Raw genomic sequence first — 19,920 nt, 5'->3', positions numbered from 1 at the left:
ACATAAGTTCTGTCACTGGTCGTTTAATGTCATAATTACTTTTCACATTGATTAATTGCTCCTCAGTGCTAGAGGCAGAGAGGAACCACACAAAGCTGCTGTGTTCTTAGCTCTTCTTGCATGATACTGCCATGCCAAAAAAAAATATCTAATAAAAAGCATATAACACCCTGAAACTGCATTTTCCTGCTCAGTCTTCTCAAATCAGACAGTTGGCCTGCAGAGAAAGGACCAGGCTGGGCCCACAGAGCCCAACCATGGTGGTGGTGGAGGATCTGGATCAGGCTTTTGGCACAACACTCTGCAGGTCAGATGGATGCACCACACACCAGGGGACACCCCTGGGAAGTCACTTGCACAGATGGGTCGTTTGAAGGATCCACAAAGTGATTTGGCCCGAGCTGAGTGATGCTCTCCCTGCCACCCAGGCACAGTTCCAGCATCCCCAGGAGCTGGGGGTCCATCCCAAAAGGCAGAGCCACACATGCCCACCTTCTTCAGGAGGTGAGCAGAGTTGTGTTCAACCACACTGCTCCACGCTGGTAGGGCACTCCTGGGCACATTGAATTTACCTGGACAGAGGGACAGGAAATCAAGAGGGGAGCCAACCTGGAGATGGGCTTTTGTGGGGTCCAGATGGATCTAAGGTGATGAGCTGGGGCATTGCATCTGCTTTGAGCTTTGCCCACCTGCTCCTCACAGTGCTTGTTTCCTCCAGGTCCAGTCACTACAGAAGGCTCTTCTTGCCCCACTCATGTTGGGAACCTGCATTTCATTCACCACATCCACCAGCTCTCAGGCTCCCTTGACTTTGCTGCTGTTGGTATTTCAAAGAATGATTTGGGATTGGAAGGGACCTTAAAGACCATCCAGTCCCAACCCCCTGCATGGGCAGGGACACCTCCCCCCAGCCCAGGCTGCTCTAAGCCCCATCCAACCTGCCCTTCAACACTGCCAGGGATGGGGCAGCCACAGCTTCCCTGGGCAACCTGGGCCAGGCTCTCACCACCCTCACAGCCAAGAATTTCTTCCTCAGATCTCAACTCAATCTCCCCTCTTCTAGCTTTGAACTATTCCACCTCATCCCATCACTCCATGCCCTCGTATCCCCCCCTTCAGAAGCTTCCCCTTGTTTCCTCACCTGCACTGTCCTTTCTGAAACCCATGCACCCCTAAGGATTCAGGCAACCCCACTCTGCCCAAGCAGGGTCCCTGCTGCACCTGCCCCCACAACCTGCTCTGGATTGTGTTCCTTGATCCTCCACGTGGATTTCCAGCTTTTTCCCAGCTGTTACTTTTGACCTCAACTCTCACCAACTCCATTAAATCTGGGTTGATGTGTTTTGGGCCATGTGATACACTGACTTCCTGGACAACATTCAACCCAAGGGAAGGGCCAGTAAATCAAGAGTTCTTACAAGTAAATTCAAAGTTATTGCTTTTCAAACCAGTAAGTGTCACATTGTCAAGCTCTTCTAGACTATCATGAGAACCATAAATTTACTTTAAAAGCAACTGAAAGCTCAGATGCTGTTTGTGCCACCATCCTGAGCCTTTCAAATGGAGCTGACAGAGTCTTGAAGAGAAAAAATAGTGTTAGTCCCTCAGTAAATTCCTGGAAGTTATCACCAGCAATAACTACTCAGACTCATTTTTTTTCCTGTCCAGGCTCCAAAGCACTTTGTGGAGAATAACAACTTCAGAACTTGTGCTCAGGGGGTGGGACATGCACGTAGTCATGAAGCCTGTGAGCAGTCAGGGGTGCTCCTCCATCCCTTCACCATTTGATGACACTGTAATGCAGCTAATAGAGAAAAGAGAACCTTTTGCACCAGCCAAAACCAGAATAAAAATGTGCAAAGAACTAAAGAAACCTTCTCTGAGAGGGTCACTCTGTGTCCTGGGGGTCTTTTTGTCTCTGACTACAGGATCATCCCTTGGAAACACACACATGCATCTTTAAAGGTCTCTATGTCACATTGGGAATAAATCAGATGATTTCACACTTTGCTACCAGGAAACTATTATTTTCTGCCAGAATATGGAGATTTGCTGATTATAATTTCCAGCCCACAATTCCATGTTACCCAGTGTGCTCCAGGAGCAGCTCCTGTCACCTGCTGGAAGAGCCAGCAGCTCAGCTTGTCATTCCTGCACTGCAAGGGGCAATGACAGCAATCCTTCTCCTTCCAGTCAGCTCCAGCTGGGCCTGCAGCCTCTCCCAGGATCATTCATCTCATGAGAAGGTGGCAGAGTGAACTTGACTGGTTTTCAGAACACGAGGAGCAGGAGGCAGCAATAAAATTGTCTGGCTGCTGCTTCACACCACGCCAGGAAATTGTGTGGCTCTCAGAGAAAATGTTAAGACCAAAAATAGAAAGTGCTTCAAAAGCAAAGCAAAAGATTGAAGAAGGAAAAGGCTTTTTTTAAGGCTCTTGCACGTACAGACATGTGTGCAACCTCCACCCCAGGAAATCCTGCAGAGGTGGCAGGAGTCAGGAGGGCACAGTGGGGGAACATTTCAGGGACAGACCTTGCCCTGCCTGCACTACTTCTGCTCCTCCTGTTGCACATCAGCATGGAAGAGGCACCCCCACCCCTTGTACATTTGGGATGTTTCCTCTAAATAATTTCAGGCAACAGCCATAAAAATAGTAATTCCAAGCTGTTCCAGCTCAGCACCTTCCTGCACAGCACTGGGAGAGCTGACCCCAGCTCATCAGCCTCACCAGCTGTTCAACCACCCTCCCAACCTGCCCTACCCCAGGGCAGGGGTTAAAGTAGCATTAACAAGTCCAAGTGTCACCTTCAGCTGAGCACACTTGGGTCATGCAACAGAACCAGGGCTGAGAGCTTGGACTTCAGGATGACCTCAAAAGCTTGAGAGTGTTTCCCCAGAGCAGCTTGCAATCCTACCTGCAGCCCATCCATGGGTTTCCAACAAAACACCCTGCCAACACGAGCATGGAATTAGTTCTGCTGCCTGCACAACCACTACACACAACTGCTTCAAAGCCAAAGGCAAATTGTTGACTGGAAAGAGCTGGAAGAGGAAGAAGTGGCAGGAGGAAGAGGTGGCCTTCATCCAAGGATCACCAGTCCCTACCAGGAGCAGGGCACAGCCATGGAGGACCAAACCATGCTGTGTTTACACAGCCAAGTGCCAGTGGAGATGCTCTCAGTCTGACAACCTGAACTACTTTCCTGTGAAGTCTTGATTCTATTCTTTATTCAGCCCTTATGCAGCAGGATGGGAACTAATGCTCAGGCTCCTGAGCTCCCCAGCCCTGCACACACCTCCTCAGCAAGGAACCAGGTGCCTTCAAATCACCTTCAATTTGACTCCTTTTTCCTTGTTCTCTCTCTCTTCCTAGAAACTTTAAGGACTTTTCAGAGCCAATTTACCTGAAGAATGTATAGTTAAAGAACTCTTCAACTCACAGCTGCTCTAGTGAGCAATTTCATTCATGTGCTATAAAAACCAACAGGCTGAACTTGTTCAGCTTTTGCTGTTGCCATTTGCTTAAGCAGCATCATGTCAGGCTGCACATTTTTATTCAAGCCACACAAAATGAAAGCTATTTCCCTGTAATAAAGGAGCATGTCACAAATATAATCCCACAAAAACCTACCCACCCTAGCCAGGACTCAGGGAAAAACACCTTTACATAGTTCCAACACTTCTACCATGTTACCCAGAGATGAAACAATTCATGATGCACCCTAGTGAGACTCTCTCTTGACACATGCTAAGCACAGACCTGCAAAGCTCCTGCAGTGCCCCAGACCCTGCAGAAGTGGGTTAGGTACATTGCACATAGACATGAACACTGGATCTCTGAGGAGCTTTGCACCTCCTGTGCTGAAAATAGAGAAGACAAAGATTTCCAGCCCTCCTTCCCCCCTTTGTAGCTCTACACTGAACTCAATCCCACCAGGGAAACCTCCCCAGCTCAGAGCACTGTGGCAATAGACTGATCTAAGGTACAGAGTGGAAGGAGCTCTGCTGCCTTTGTGAAGATGCACATGGGCACCATCCCTCCTCACCCATGGAGGTGCAGCCTCACACATCCCTGCACAGCCCTCCTAGCCAAGGGGCTGCTGGAAAAAAGATGTAATAAAAAAAAAAGGATGTCCTTTGCAGTGAGCAGGTTCTGCCCCTGGGCTGCTGCATGTCCCTCAGCCACCCCCAGCTTTCACTCTGGGGAAATCCCACTGCAGAATGAATTTCTACCCCCTCCCTCACTGCTCATGTTGAGCAAGCAAAGCTGCTCCCAAGGAGCTTCAGGGCAGCCAAGACCATCAGGGATCTGTTTAGCAATAGCAGGGCAAGAGGCAAGACCCAGCCCATGGCTGCTCACACAAGGATCTCACTGCACTCCTGGGCCACCTCAGCCTGCAGCTGCTATGAGCAAGAGAATGAACTCAGCAGGAGCTCTGCCACCCTGAAGTTCCCTTCCAGCCTTGGGCCCACAAGGACTCCCCAGACACTCCTGTATGTCCACAGCAGATTCCTCAGAGCAGCATCCCTGCACACAGACCCTACCAGGTCTCTCTCCAGCCTGCCCCAAAACCCTCAGGGGAGACCACAGCACAGGAACTCAGGTTAGCTATGAGGTGCTCAAGGATGGGTTCACAGGAACAAAAGGAACTTCAGGTCCCATGGAAGCTGGCAGAAGTTTCAGATGCAGGTCTCCATGCAAAGCATGAAATTTTGGAACATGGGTGAGGCAGTGGTGCCAGATGTGCCCACCTGAACACACATAACAGCCCTGGAAAAGCCACATGAGAAGGTCCCTCTATGGGGCAGCTTGTCAGCTCAGAACCAGCCTGTGAAGGAACCATCTTGCTGGGAAGTCCCAGAGAAGCTGCTTCCCCAGGCTCAGCCTACAGGAGCATCTGTTGCCACCTGAGGTCTGACTTCCTAGATGCATCTTCTCCACACCAACATTCAATCTGACAACTGTATGAACATGTGACAGCTTCACATCTGTCACAGCTGCACTGCATGCACATACATGCACGTGTTAACCTCACCCCACAGCCCTCCTGTTATGGCATCATTGTTGACCTTTAACTTAAGGTCTATACATCACTTTGGGGCACTACCTGGTCACCCACCAGCAATTTGCAAAGGAGCAAGTTTCCTAGGTCCATACACAGCTGGGTAAACCCTAAAGGAAAGCCAGTACCCTCCCCAGAAGAGCTACAGCTTCTTCCCTGCCCCTCAGCCACTGGAGCAAGAGTTGGGGTGGATCATCTCACCTCAAGTTTGAAGGCACCTTCCACACCTCTGCTGCTGCATGTCACAGCACAGGTTAGGCAGGAGGAGGCCTAAATCTAAACCCCTTCAGCAAATCAGATCCACACACAAGAGAGCTCCACGTGGCAGCTCTCCCTGCTCTAGGTCTTCAAGGATACACTGAGAAACAACCACAGCATCTCATGCCAGGATAACCCCAACACTGAGCCCACCATGATACAAAAATCATCATCTGGATACCAGAGGGGAGCAGGAGTTTCCCCCCTGGGCAGCCCCCCAAGGCCAGCAGGACCCCTGGGCAGCCCCCCAAGGCCAGCAGGACCCCTGGGCAGCCCCCTCCTGCTCCCACATCCACCACCTCCACCCCACAGCACAGGGCTCTGCTCTGCACACCCAGCACAGCTCCTCCTGGTCAGGCTGAGCAGTTTTGGGGTTTGCTGAAAAGCTTCACACAATAAAATAATATTCCCCCCTTCCCCCCCCCCCCATAACTTTCTTTCCAATACATGAAGCAGCAAGCAGGGGAGAGGAGGAAAAGGAATTGCAAAGGTGCTGCACAAAGGCACACACAGACCATCCCTGGTGATCTAGAGCCAGGAAAGCATGGACATGAGTGACTCTGTGGTGCTGGGTGCCAGGACACCCACAGCCACCCAGTGCCATGGGCCCAGAACAGGAACACAGGCTCACATACCAGCCCCAGAGGCAGGAATTTTTTTTCTTGCAGTGCCTGCCTTCCTACCTATGACTGTAGATGTCTATTTCAGGGCAGGGGGGGAGTCCCCATCCCTGGAGGGGTTTCAAAGCCTGTAGATGTGGTGCTGAGGGACATGGGGCAGGGGTGGCCTTGGCAGGGCTGGGGGAAGGGTTGGGCTGGATGATATCAAAAGTTTTTTCCAACTAGAACAATTCTATGCTTCTATGACCTGGTAGGTGTTGAGCATCTGGGACTGCCCTGGGTTCAGAAAGCCCCACCCACATAAAATTAAGATCTCTCCAAAGGAAGAGGAGCACAAGTTGCACAACAGACACTATGTCTGTCTGGCCCCTGCCCTGCTCTGCACCTGGACCATTGCTTTGAAGAGACCCACAGCCAGCACCAGCCCTGCCCTCCAAGGCAGCAGAGGTCAAGTGCTTAGAAAGCCCAGGTTCCTTTGGGGCAGGGACAGGCTCTTCCTAAACACAGCCCTGAAACTGCAGAGCAAGGGGCAGGGGACACGGGTGGCAGGACACAGCAGCCTGGCCACACTGCATGGGTGGATGGATGCCTCAAGGCAGGTCTGACTGCAAGGTGACACCTGCCCCAGGTAAGGGGGCACAGACCTCAGGGTCAGTCACTGTGACTTGACAGGTCACCCAGATAAATAACCCGAGCAGCACAGGGGTAGGAGGCATGTTGAGCCATAAGAAGCCAAGCTTGAAGCACTGCTCCTCCAGACAAGTAACTGTTCCTGGGAGAGCTGCTCTGCCTGCAGGACACTGCTCTGCACTGACCCCACACCCTGTGCCATGTCCAAATGCCACCTGCACACCCAGGTGAGCCCCTCAGCCTGAAGCTCTTCCCTGCCCCAGCCCCAATTGCCAAACACCCTCAGGGGTGCAGAGCTCTCAGTGCTTCACCCCTGCAAAGCTCTAAGTGCCTTCCAAAAGAAGGGAACACCTTTCTCTGATTTCCCAAGGGTGCTCAGCCACAGCCTCCAAACCAGGCCTGCACTTACATCTCCTCACACAGGCCATAAACTACTTACTCCCCTTCCATCAGAAGGAAGGACCAACTGCTCCTACGCAGCACAACGAGCAGCTCCAGCTTCCCCTGGAGCCTTTTGCTGCTCTCTCATGTCCCACCAGGGCTCTGCACAGGTCAGCACTGACCCCCCTGCCCACGGGCTGCAAGAAGTCAGTGCTGCAAATTAACTCCAGACTGGTTTGGGTTGAAAAGGCCCTTCAAGACCATCCAGTCCCAACCCCCTGCATGGGCAGGGACACCTCCCACCAGCCCAGGCTGCTCCAAGCCCCATCCAACCTGCCCTTCAACACTGCCAGGGATGGGGCAGCCACAGCTTCCCTGGGCAACCTGGGCCAGGCTCTCACCACTCTCAATAGAAGGATTTTTCTCCCCAGATCTCCTTTAAATCTCCACTTCCAGCCTGCAGCCATTCAGAAGATCTTTACAGTCCCTTCCAGCCCAAACCATTCTGTGATTCAAGTCTTGCTAGAAGTCTGATTCACCTTCTATAGATCAGCTGGGCCAGGAGAAGGTCACTGAGCATCCCCTTACACAGGTGGGACAGCAGTCTAAGAGCACACTGTACTTCAGCACAAAACGTGCAGCTTTTAGTGAAAACCAGGTGTAACTGGAACACTGCTACATCCCTGCAAGTTGAAGCAGGCAGCAACTTCTCCCAGAGCTCCCATGGGCCCTGCTCCTCAGCACAAGGACACTTCAAGTGTTTGGGCTTGACTTTTAAAAAGCTGCCCCTGACAGTAAAAGCCAAACCAGGCACATGTAGGGCAATGAAGGCACAGGGTGGGAGGACACTGAGCATCTTGGGTTTTGTGCCCTCAGAGGACACCCTTGGAGACAAGGAAAAGCCAGCAGCAAGGCACAGAGAACGGTTGATTAAGCCTCATCTTCCCAGGCCAGTGAGCCAATAAATCACTTGGCCACACTGTGTTAAAGCCCAGAGTGTTGCTTTGTACCCAAACATAAGCTCTGCATTGGTCTGTGTCTCCTTTCATATCCCCAGGGAGACTGTGAAGCTCTCAGTGCCTCTACAACCTGATGGGCTGTTGAGAAAGATTTCTGCCTTGACCACTCTTTTTTGGCAACTCTACAGCAAGAAGAGAAACAAAAAGCCCTGTATCTCCCCTGAAAAGTCAGAGGGCTGAACCAGAAATCTTCTCCAGGTTCCTCTAATGCCACAGCACCCAGGTCCTGCTGCTCCTCCCCTACCTCCCTCCACCCTAGAGGACCCTTCAAGAACCTCCAGCAGCCACAGATGAATGGTGCCACTTCCCACCCTGTTTCCTGCACCATCTCCCCAACTTGCAGTTGGGTTCAAACCCACCTTGTCTCCTCCTTCACGAGACACTGTTCCCACAAGGCTGCCCTGCTCCTGGGGACACACAGGTGACCACCTCTGAGCCAGAGCCACCATCTCAGCAGAACTCAAACCCACCAGACAGCTGGACACAGAGATGCCACTCATCCTCCTGCACTGCCCAACTGTCCTTCTCAAAACCAACAGCTTGCTGGATGTCTCTAGTCCAACAACCTGAACCACAGGTTCCCTCCTTTCCCTTGAAAATAAAGCCTGTCCAGGCTGAGTTAGTGCTCTCAGAGACCAAGGAATGGAGATGAACTTCATGAATCATCTTAAAATTAAAACTCAGACCCTGAAGACTTATTTTCTGACCACATCTTGAATTATTTCAGCTCCCAGTATTGCAGGGATCAGAAAAGAGGTATCATCTACTCCCCCCTGAAGAACACACACCACAACACCCCAAAGCAATCAGACAGCTTTACTGGTAGGACTGTGTTTCATCATCTCAACTCTTCAAATGCCCAAAAGCTTCAGTGTTGCTGTTCCTGGGCTGCTTTCCTGACCCTCCACAGTGCCCTGACCAGCCTGTACCAATTCATGACATTGTCTCACTAAACTGCTCTAGTCACATCTCTGACATTACAGAGGTGCTGGGATGATGAAAAAAATGGAAAAGGTTGTTTTTTCCCTGGCAAAAGAGAACAGATTCTGTTGAGATACAACATCAGCACACGCCAAAAGCAGGTTTGTTGGGTTTTTTCCTCCTCCCAGAAGAGCATGAGAAAGAGTTTCAGGAGCTGTTTGAAGCCCACATTTAGCACCAATCACCCCCTACCTCAGTCAGGTGCCCAGACTGCTTCCTCATTTCCCACCTCTCCCTCTGCTCAAGGTTGGGACTATTTGCTCTGTAGTGCTTTGAGATACTCCAAGACAATTCAGAAAGCCATCCCCACCCTTCCTGTGATTCCCATGCCATCTCCCCATAAACCACATTTTCACCTTCCTATTTACAAAGGTGCCAGGCTGACAAGCCCTGCAGAGCCTGATGCATTTTTTTACTTCTGAATTTCTTTGCATTTTTTGGAAATGCATAAAAAAGGGAAGTGTTGCACAGGACCTTTTAGGAATTACCCTGAAGCTGAAGCACAGCTTACACCCTGCTCCATCCCTGTCCTTCTCCTCAGCAGCTGCAGGGATGGGGCCAGTGCAGAAGAACCTCACAGACTGGTTTGGGTTGGAAGGGACCTTAAAGATCATCCAGTTCCAACCCCCCTGCCACAAGCAGGGACACCTCCCACCAGCCCAGGTTGTTCCAAGCTCCATCCAACCTGCCCTTCAACACTGCCAGGGATGGGGCAGCCAATTCCAGCACCTCCCTACCTACTAGCCCATGGGATTCACACACAGATGGGCTCCTGGTATCAGACCTCCTGCATTCTCCATGTCTTTGTGAAAGGCAAATGATCCTTTAATACTACCAACAGTAATTAATAATGCTTCTCCTTATGTGGGTTTTCCCTTCTCCCTCCTTAAACCAAGCCCTCCCAGGACTGCCTCCTAAGGACTTGCCATGTAAATAATAATAATTAGCATTGCAATAAAGCCACAGAAGTTCTGCCAGGAGCTGTGATCCCACTGTGACAGGTGATGCACAAACACAGCCCAGTCCCACCCCAAAGGCTTTGCAGGCCAAGTCAATTTGTCTCAAAAAAAAAAAATTAAAAAGAGGAAAAAGAGTTTTCCTGCCTCCTCCTCAAGCTCTTTGTGTCCTTGGCACACTTCTCTCCCTTCATTTCCATCTCCCCCTTCCCCTTCTCACCCTCAGTTACCCAGTGACCTTCACGTCACACCCCCCAAATGGCTTTGAACTTGGCAAAGCAGCCTCCTCCTCCCAGACCTCAAGAGCTCCAGTCCTCCAGGAACCTTGTGTTTCCCCTGCCCAGGGACACCCCACACAGACACCTCTGAGGGGACATGCACAGGCAGCCCCACAGCAAGGTCTGTACACAGACCAAAGGGTTTACCTGAACAGGCCCATGGAAGCACCAGCTTGCACAGCTGGGCAGAGTTTTGCTTTAAATCCCCACACTTGAGGTGAGTTTTGTTCATGTTTTACTGTGTAACAACGAGGTCTGACAAAGATGAAGCTGATGGCACAAGTGTACTCTGGAGTGGAAAGATGCTTTTCCTGCTCTAAGTGAGCAGCTGCAAACTTGAGATTTTAACTGAGAAAAATCAACCCTAAGATCTTCACCCCAAGTGGTTTTGTTCTTGCTCCATGGTGGTCTCAAACTAGTTAGAAACTTCCCAAGCACAACAGGCACACAACAACATCTCAGCAGAGCAGGAGATCCCACCCTTCAGGGATGGCTTCTGCATTCTGCACAGCCTGGGAGCAGCACCCGGGCTCCCCAGGGCTCAAACAGCAAGCACAGGTCAGACCTCCAGCATGGCACATAGGAGGGTTCAAAGATGGGACTTGGGAGACAGAAGGCAAAAAACCAAGACAACATGGACACAGGAATAAGGTCTTGCCAAAACAACACTGGGAGCCACCACTCCAGGTGTCTCCACACTCACCTTGTCACATCAGCACCGAGTTCTGCCCGGGCTCAGCACCAGCCCCAGGAGCTGAGCACCAGTGGGGCACAGCTGGATCACAGCTGGCAGACCCTGCACAAACCTCTGCAAGACAGAGCCACCTCCTCAGTAACCCTCAGCTGGTGAGGCACAGGAGGACCAGCTGGGGTGAAGCTCATTTCAGTGCACAAGGCAACAAGCACAGCAGTTTTTCTAGGCAACAGCTTCTACTGATCAGTGTGAGGGAGCCAGGGCTGAAACTTTTAAGAACTTTAATAAATTGCTTCTAAGCCCCCCTCACCAGCCACCCATTGCACATGTCATGTGCTCCATCCAGAGTCACTTTCCCTATGACCCAACCACCCTCCCCACACCTGAGGTGTGTGACCAAATCCTGTTGCTGCAGGTGTGAGTGGAGAACTGGGGCAAGCCCAGCCCAAACCAGGGATCATTTCAGAGAGGCAACAACCCCAAAGCACTGGGAAAGCCCTTGGGAATGCACTTGGGAATGTCCTCACCACTGGGGAGCACACCATGCAGACCATCATCCAGCACAGGGGGCTCCTCAGTCTGGGAACACGTTTGTGTTACAGCCCTGCAGGTGACAAGTCCAACTCTGTCCCACAGACCCCAGGTCTGGGGCTCCTACCTGCATCAACCCTCCCAAGAGGGACACAGCACAAAGTCTACAACAGACAGGAGAGAGACTGCCAGAAAGACTCTACTGCTCTCCTATGAAGGAGCAGAGCTCCCAGCACTCAGAAAAAGCCTGTGCTTTATTGAATGTTCTTCCATATGGGCTTCAGGAGCTAATAACTGCAGAACCAGCAGCCAAGTGCTGCACAGGCACTCTCTGAAGGATGCAAGAAAGGAAGGAGCCCAGATTCCTTCCTGCAAGAGGAATCCCACTGGTGAGTCATTAAAGGCTTATGAAATGGAGACCATCTTGGCTTCAAAAAAAACCAACGTGCAAGCAAGACACCTGGTGGGCTTTGCCCACATCATGGTTGTAGAATCAATTCCCTGATGTGCAGCCCTTGGCTCCCAGGGCCCAGCCCCACGTGAGGAGCTGGGTGTCAGCCTGACCCCCCCAGGCTGAACCCCAGGGCATTAACACCATGAACACATCTGGGGGGACACAAGGACACACAGCCTGACAGAGACACCTGTACTGCAGAGCCATGGTGTGAAGCCAGCTGAGAGCAGGACAAAGCCCAGCAGCCACAGGCTTCACATGAAGAAAAAGTAAGAATTCCACTGTAAGGGAGAAAGGAAAACAATTCCAGAAATGTGCCATTTGACAGCAGGATGTAAATGTGCTGAGCCCCAGCAGAGCACTTCCCCACTCATCACACTAGGACATTTTTCTCCTCTGTGAATTTCTCCACTTGCCTGGCTCATTTCTTCCCCCACTAGCACAAACCTTTTCTCTTCCCCAGCCTATGCATGACCATCAAATGGCACTGCCAAAGGGACTGGCAACCTGGCAGCAGCAGGAACCAGCACCCACTCACCCACCCTGGCCACACACTGACCATGTCCCTCACCAACCATGTCCCCAGCACTGCTCCCTTCAGACAGGGCACAGCCACAAAGCTACTCACTTTCAGGCTCACTTTGTAGCCCTGCTAAAAGATACACAGCAGTATGTGGTTAAATTTAGTCTGTCAGGGCAATTTCAGCCATATCCTTTTGATAGCACAAGAAACAAAGCAGGATTTTCCAATTCCTTTTATCCTGTGCCACAGTAGAGAACGTGCCAATGTCTTCTCTTCCATTTTTCTCCTTGATCTCCCAATGGCAACCTGGGTATCACCTGTAATTTGTTGGGTTTAGAGGAAACAAGAGCAGGACTGTCCTAGTAAGGACTGCAGCTCCTTTTGGGTCAATGCTCAGGGAGAAACACAAGATGCTGCAGGTTGGAAGGGACCTCTGGTCCAACCTGCCTGCTCAAGAACCACTTGTCCAGGACCATGTCCAGATGGCTTTTGAGTATCTCCAAGGATGGACATTTCACAATCTCTGGGCAACCTGCAAAAGGGCTTTTCTGTGCCAAATTCTCCCCCTTGCTGGCACTGGAAGAGTTAAAGTGTTTTTAACCCCTTTTTAAGCACAAAGCCCTAAAACCAACCCAGGCTTTAAGCAGGGACAATGACAGACAAGCTCCTCTCTCAAGATATCTCCCTGCAGAGCCAGTTTGAGGACAGGGTTTCAGCACCACCCCAAGTGCTGCTGCAGTTCCATTTGTTGCTGCATTAGCTGTGGCTGCACAGCTGGGGGTGGGGGAGCTCCTGACCCCCCGACTAATCTGCAGCTGCCCTCATTACCACAGGCTCCCATCTGCTTCCTGCCTGCAAGTGCTCACACCCCCCAGCTCAAACAGAGACCCACCAAGGAAGGTCAGAACTGCTCTGAGCTCCTACCCTGTAGCCAAGCACTGCTACTTGAAAGAGGGATGGCCAACATCAGGGTTGATGCACTTGGACCAAAGACCACCAAGACATCAGAGTACAGACATTTGGTGGGAGCTCCAGCCCAGGGGCAGCATCAGCAGCAGGAGGCACAAGAGTAGAGATCATACAAATCAGTGAAAGGGCTGAATCCCAGCCCCACAGGTATTTCACAGAATCACAGACTGGTTTAGAAGGGACCTTAAAGATCATCCAGTCCCACCCCCTGCATGGGCAGGGACACCTCCCACCAGCCCAGGCTGCTCCAAGCCCCATCCAACCTGCCCTTCAACACTGCCAGGGATGGGGCAGCCACAGCTTCTCTGGGCAACCTGGGCCAGGCTCTCACCACCCTCACAGTAAAATTTCTTCCCCAGATCTCATCTCAATCTCCCCTTTTTCAGCTTGAAACCATTCCCCTTCATCCCATCCCTCCCTGCCCTTGTCCCAAGCCCCTCCCCAGCTTTCCTGGAGCCCCTTCAGGCACTGGAAGGTGCTCTAAGGTCTCCCTGGAGCCTTCTCTTCTCCAGGCTGAACACCCCAGCTCTCTCAGCCTGTCCCCAGAGCAGAGCTGCTTCAGTCTCTCATTATCTTCATGGCCTCCTCTGGACTCACCCCAGGAGCTCCTGTTGCCAGCCCAGCTGCTCCCTGGAGCATCCACCACACCAGCACAGTCATGCTTTGTGCCCAGAGCAAGGGAGGCCTGGGCTCCTGCCTCAGAGGAGAGATGTCATCTAAAGACACCAGCTGCCAGCCCTGACAGCTCCCATGGTGGGTTCCCAGCACAAGCCAAGCTCCTCCACAGCCACTTTTACCTCCAATCAAGTGCTTCCACACCAGGGAAAGTGCAGAGGTGAGAAACCCTGCTCACCCACTGTGTTGGGACTGGAGGGACTTCAGGCTCAGAGCAGTGCTTCTTCCATGCTGCATTTTTAACCAGCAGTTAGGGAAATGGACCAGAAACCAGCCAAGCCCAGAGCTCTGAACTTTCATCAGCCCTGGAAGATGCCAGGAGGCCTGATCATGGCACCCAGAAGGGCAACTCTGCCCTGTCCACTAAGTTTTTCCAGCAGCTTTGAGCCAGGACCATTAATAAAAGAATGATACAAGGGCACAATTTAGTTGAAGCTGTCCCTTAAATGATCCCCTCCATGAAGATGCAGGGAATTGGAGTAGATGACCTTTAAAGGTCCCTTCCAACCCAGACCATTCTGATTCCATGTGGCCCTCCATCAGGGAGCAGATGAGCTTTGGTCCCATCCAGAAGAGCATCACAGGCAGCAGTGGGAAGCCAAGTTCTGAGTGTTGCACCAAGATGACCACACAAAAGCTCCAGAGGCTGGAGCTGCAAGTCTCTTAGACACAAATCCTGTTTGCCATGGGAACACTGGGTCTGTCCCACCTTTGCAGCACCTGGCTTGGTGAACAGGACTTGCCCTCATGGAGCCATCTGCCAATTCACCTCCAGGGCAACAACTCTGGCTGCCAGCCCATAACTAATGGGTCACTGCACTGCAGGAACCTGCCAACTAAGCTTCAAGTACTTCTCATTAACATCAATCAACCAAGAGGAGGAGGAAGGTCTTCAAACCCACAGCAATACCCACATCTAAATATTACCCTGTTGTGTTTCCACACTTGGTGTTCACCAGCTTCTCTCACCCTGGCAAGACAGCACTATCTGCAGACAGACAGTCTGTAGGAAATCAGGCTCCTGCTTTCCCCATCCACATTCCCTGTGACCCAACCAGCTGGGGCAGAGCAGGTGGTCCTGCTGTTTCTCCAGAACACCAGCTGCAAAAGGAACATCAAGAATTACTCAAGGTGAAGGAGCTCAGACCTTGGCTGGTAAGCACAGCAAGGACCCACACCTGCTCCTCAGTTAAACACACTCCTTTCCAACACTTGTTCCAAGTCTTTGCCTCACTCCTACAACTTATCATAAGCCTTACAGAGCAGTGATAAAGCCAGACACTCCCCTGCCTTCTGAGTCATCCCACCCCACTGGGAGAGGGATCTCAGGGGGCTCCAACACCAGGGCTGGGTGGGTGGGAAAGCCCATTAGAGAAATCCCATTGGACTTGATCAGGTGGGAGCTGAGTTGCAGGGTGTTGATATTACACTTCTAAAAGCCCTCAAGGTTGAGGGCTCTGCCTGCTGGAGCACAGAGTAGCTGTGGGCAACAGAGCCTTCTCTTCATCAGAATATTAAACCACAACAGTAAAGCTTCTTCTTAGGTGCCCGAGGTAAAGTCAAGCTTTCCTACAAGGCAAAGCATATAAGTTAATTAAACTAACTGGAAAATGTGAGAGCTTCTGCCTCAGATGAGCACTCCCAGAGCTTATTAGTGAAAAGCTCTTCAACTTGGTTGATCACACTTACTAAGCAGATCTTCTGCAATAGGCACTTGGCTATGAGCAGGCACTGGCTGAGCCTCCCCAGCAGCCCAGGGAGGCATCCAGACCAACAGGAATTAACTCCCCCCCAGTGAGTATGGAAAAGGATAATTCAGACATATTGGTCACTTGAGCCCAGGTGCAGGATAATTGGTACATGTTCATCATTTCAGGTTGGTGCAAACATCCCAGCTTCTGCATGGAAAGGGACACCTCAGACAACTGCTTACCCACATCTCCATGGATCAGCTGATAATCACCTAATTGGCCTTACAACACAAGAGGACACCCCAGGCCAGACACCCCAGTGGCCTCAGGGGCTGGGACCCACCTCAGGCCCTGCAGAGAGCCAGGGAGCTACAACAGCCTTGCTTAGGTAAAACTGACCACTCAAAGGCAGGTGGGGTCACCCATACAATCCAGAAATTACTGGGTGGGGACAGGTTTTCTTGTCTGTGCTTGGAATTCAGCCCATTTCTCATTGACCTGAACTTGGGACACAAGACCCCAGACGTGGCTCACTGCTGGGCCAGCTCCATGAGGACATTCCCTCCCCCTCCCCCCAAAAAATTTTCCAGAATAAAACAAACCAAGGTAAATTCCAAAGCCTGACACATCCCATCAATTCCTGACTGCCTTCTGGAATAATTGGAAAACATTTCCATGTTTTGATGTTTTTTTAAGTGAAGCAGCTCCCTTTCTCATTTTGAAATGCCTGTTTGAAAGTTCCCTTCTGCTTTATATTAAAACACTTGCACAGGTGAAAAATAACCCACAAAACCCAAACCAGAATAAGCCCCAGCACATCTCCACTTTGTCAGAACACCCTGATCACTCCAGATAACTCCTGCAACTCTTGGAAGTCACCCCTAATGCAGAAAAACCCCACATATTTCTCCTTTTGCCACAGGTCCAACCTCACTGAGCTTCAACCATGCACACCCCAGACTCAGCTCTCCTTAGAGCATCACTTTGTTCCCTTCCTCACAGGGATTCAGACAAATCTCATAGATGACAACCTGGAGAAACACATGGCACATCAGGCCCAGATCCCCTCACCAGGACCAGAGGGCCCCTCCAGACCCACCCTAAAGCCACTCTGGGACCTTCACTCAAGAACCCACAGAAGACCTGAGCCCCACAACAAAGAAGCCACCACCCCAGGGCCACATTTTAACCCATTTATACAACATTTAGAAGAAAGCACCAAGTCCCCCACACATCTTTTCCTCCCCCCACAACCAAATGAATAGTTTCAATGAAAAAAAAAGAGGAGAAAAAACAACACTTACATGTGGAAGAGGAGAGCAACAAGAGCACCCCAGCACTGCCAACTTGCTCCAGGGCTGCTCACAGCCCCTATGAAGAGCAAAAGCAGCTGCTAGCCTGGCTGTGCTTTAATTAATGATCTGAATTAATTCCAGCTGGGGGGCTGCAGACCTGCCCCTTGTAAAGGGCTGTACAACTGCCTCTGCATTGGGTATGTGCAGAGGAAAGAATGAGACTGAGCTTAATTTTGGGGGCAGGTTGCAAGACAGTGGCTGATACACAAAGTTCTCTTTTGCACCATTTGGCAGTGGGGGGGGGAAGAGGAGAAAAACTGGGGGGCAGGGAAGAGCCCTGGCTGGGGACTGACCTAAGGAGGTGCCTGCCTGGCAGGGGGTGCTGCCACCTGCACCAGATTGGGATGTTTCTCTCACACCTGCATCTTGTTTCCCTGCCAGAGGAGATCCAGCACCAGGCTTGCAAGGAGAGGAGGACTTTGCTCTGGCTTTGGAGGAGATGGGATGTGAGGGCAACCCCAGTGCTGTGGCAGCCCCTGTGGCAATGCTCCCTCCTGGCCTGGGCCCTTGCAGGGTGATGCTGCCAAGCCCAGTTCATTGCTTTATGTTCCAGCAGTGCCAGGCTGAGCAAAACGATACAAAAGCAAGCAACCCAACACCCGGGAGGGCAGAGTCACTCCACCTTCAGGAGAAACAGCTACTGACCAGGTGGGCAGCCTTGTGCTGCATCCAGCTCCTTCAGCTCCTGCCACCAGGAATTCCAGGATGGTTTGGGTTGGGAGGGACCTTAAAGATCACCCAGTCCCACCCCCTGCATGGGCAGGGACACCTCCCACTAGCCCAGGTTGCTCCAAGCCCCATCCAACCTGCCCTTCAACACGGCCAGGGATGGGGCAGCCCCAGCTTCCCTGGGCAACCTGGGCCAGGCTCTCACCACCCTCACAGCAAAGAATTCCCTCCTCAGATCTCATCTCAATCTCCCCTCTTCCAGTTCCGATCCATTCCCCCTTGTCTTCTCCCCCCCTGCCTTTGTCCCAAGCCCCTTCCCAGCTTTCCTGGAGCCCCTTCAGGCACTGGAAGGTGCTCTAAGGTCTCTCCTGAGCACCAAGATGCCCTTGCACCAAGGTGCAAACAACCCTCAAGAGCCCATTATTGTGTCCAGATGTGTGATGCTGGGATGTCTGGAGTGCTTGTACCCACCCACAGCCTGCCATGTCCCAGCTCCAGAGCTACCCCATGGGAAGGTGGACACAGATGAGGCTTTGGCAGGAGCCTAGGAGACTCAAACCTGTATCTGATGGTGGTTTTATTTCATCCCAAAGCACCAGGACTTTATGAGCCCACAGCTGACTGTGGCTCCAGCTCATGGATACCCCAGAGTGCCAGTGCTGGGTGTCAGGCAGACCTGTTGGACCTTTAGGGGCAGTGGGAAGGAGGCTGTTCATCCCAGGCTCTTTAAAGAGCACTGGCAAGGACTAGAGGAGACCACCATTCCCAGCTCCATTTTCCTTCACTCCTCTGCTGGAGCTTCCCTCTTCTGTGACACGAGGGAGGCTGTCACTGCTGCAGTGGGTTTGTACTACCAGGCTACAGGGACACATGCGCGTGGAAACAGCCTGCACTTGCTCTCTGGCAATTCCAGCTCTGCTTTCTTGTTGGTTGTTTTTTTTTCTTAAGTAATTACCTTTTCATACTCAAAATCCACCTTGGATGAAAAGTGAAAAGGGCCCAATGTTACCTACTGGTGCATTTCATACACAATGTTTTAATCATGTAATGCATTAATAACATCATTAAAGTCCAAACCATTTGCTAGTAACGTGTATTAATCTGATTACTGCTTTGAAATAATGAAAATAGATCAACTGCTTCCTAGAGTCTGGGGCCAGGAGAGGCAGTGGGTCTGTGCTGGGCTGACCCCCTGCACATCCAGGAGCCAGAGATTTCCCTCAGCAATCCCTACCTGTATCCAGCTCCCCAATTTAAGAAGCAACACCTGATTGTGTATCAAAGACATCTGACACCAGGGAGCCCAGCACATCTCTTGGGGAGCTGCTCCAACAGCTGATTACCCCAGGCACTAAAAAAAATAGTCTTTACTTCCAGTGTGGGATTTGATAACTTCAAATGATTGCTGTGGGCTCCTCTGGCACCATGGTGGTGGGGTTTGTGGCTGTTTGGAGCTACCTCTTCACCACTGTCTGCCTCTCCCTTCCTGAGATAATTGTAACATGTTTATCTCTTTATTTAACTACCTCAGTCAGTCTTAGCTACCTTAATGGAAGGACCTTCTGTAGTCCCTCCTCACAAACCTGTTTTCCAGATCACAAACCTCCCTGGTACCCCAATATGGTGGAAACAGGCAAAGAGATGTCCAAGTGACGGGCTACCAAGAGGGATGTGAGCCTGTAAGGATGTTCACAGCAACTGCCTGGCTCTTCAACCCTTCATGGAGGCAAGAAACACTCATGGAAGGAAGTATCTGCCAGGCTGGGCCACCAGTCTGCTCCTGGGCAACCACCATGTCCTGAAAAAGTCCTCCTCCCAGAAGAGCCAGGCTTCAAAATCTATCTGAGAACAGCAAACTGACTTCCCTCCGTTTTCAGCCATATTTAGTGAGGCCATTATTTATGCAGGAAATAATTCAGCAGTATCCAGACATAACTTGCAATTGGAAAGAGGGGCTATAAAGAGATAAAGCCAAGGACCTGAGGAGGAGCCAGCCACGGAGCCTGGCGTGGCTACAGGGAGTGCTCTTCCAGTGCTGATGGAGCAGCCCTGCAAACACCAAACCTGTGCTGTGGGGCAGAGCTGGGTCGTGGGGACTGATGGAGCTGCCTCCCCTCAGACAGCTGCTCTCAAAAACCCCTTTCTCCAGAATGAGTCTTTTCCAGGTGTAGG

General features: G+C 51.4%; 1 protein-coding gene across 1 annotated transcript in view; it reads right to left on the bottom strand.

The window, feature by feature from the left end:
• Window positions 1–15,978, bottom strand: part of MDGA2 (MAM domain containing glycosylphosphatidylinositol anchor 2) — a 330,656-nt gene extending 314,678 nt beyond the window's left edge. Inside the window, exon 1 of the mRNA XM_010001201.1 lies at window positions 15,967–15,978. Within this exon, the coding sequence (XP_009999503.1) occupies window positions 15,967–15,978 (12 nt within the window). The remainder of the gene's footprint in view (window positions 1–15,966) is intronic.
• Between the last annotated feature and the right edge of the window lie 3,942 nt (window positions 15,979–19,920).

This window comes from Chaetura pelagica, unplaced genomic scaffold (assembly GCF_000747805.2).
Source record: "Chaetura pelagica isolate M959 unplaced genomic scaffold, ChaPel_1.0 scaffold206, whole genome shotgun sequence".
NCBI lineage: Eukaryota > Metazoa > Chordata > Aves > Apodiformes > Apodidae > Chaetura > Chaetura pelagica.
This window is presented reverse-complemented; position numbering and strand designations above follow the sequence as displayed.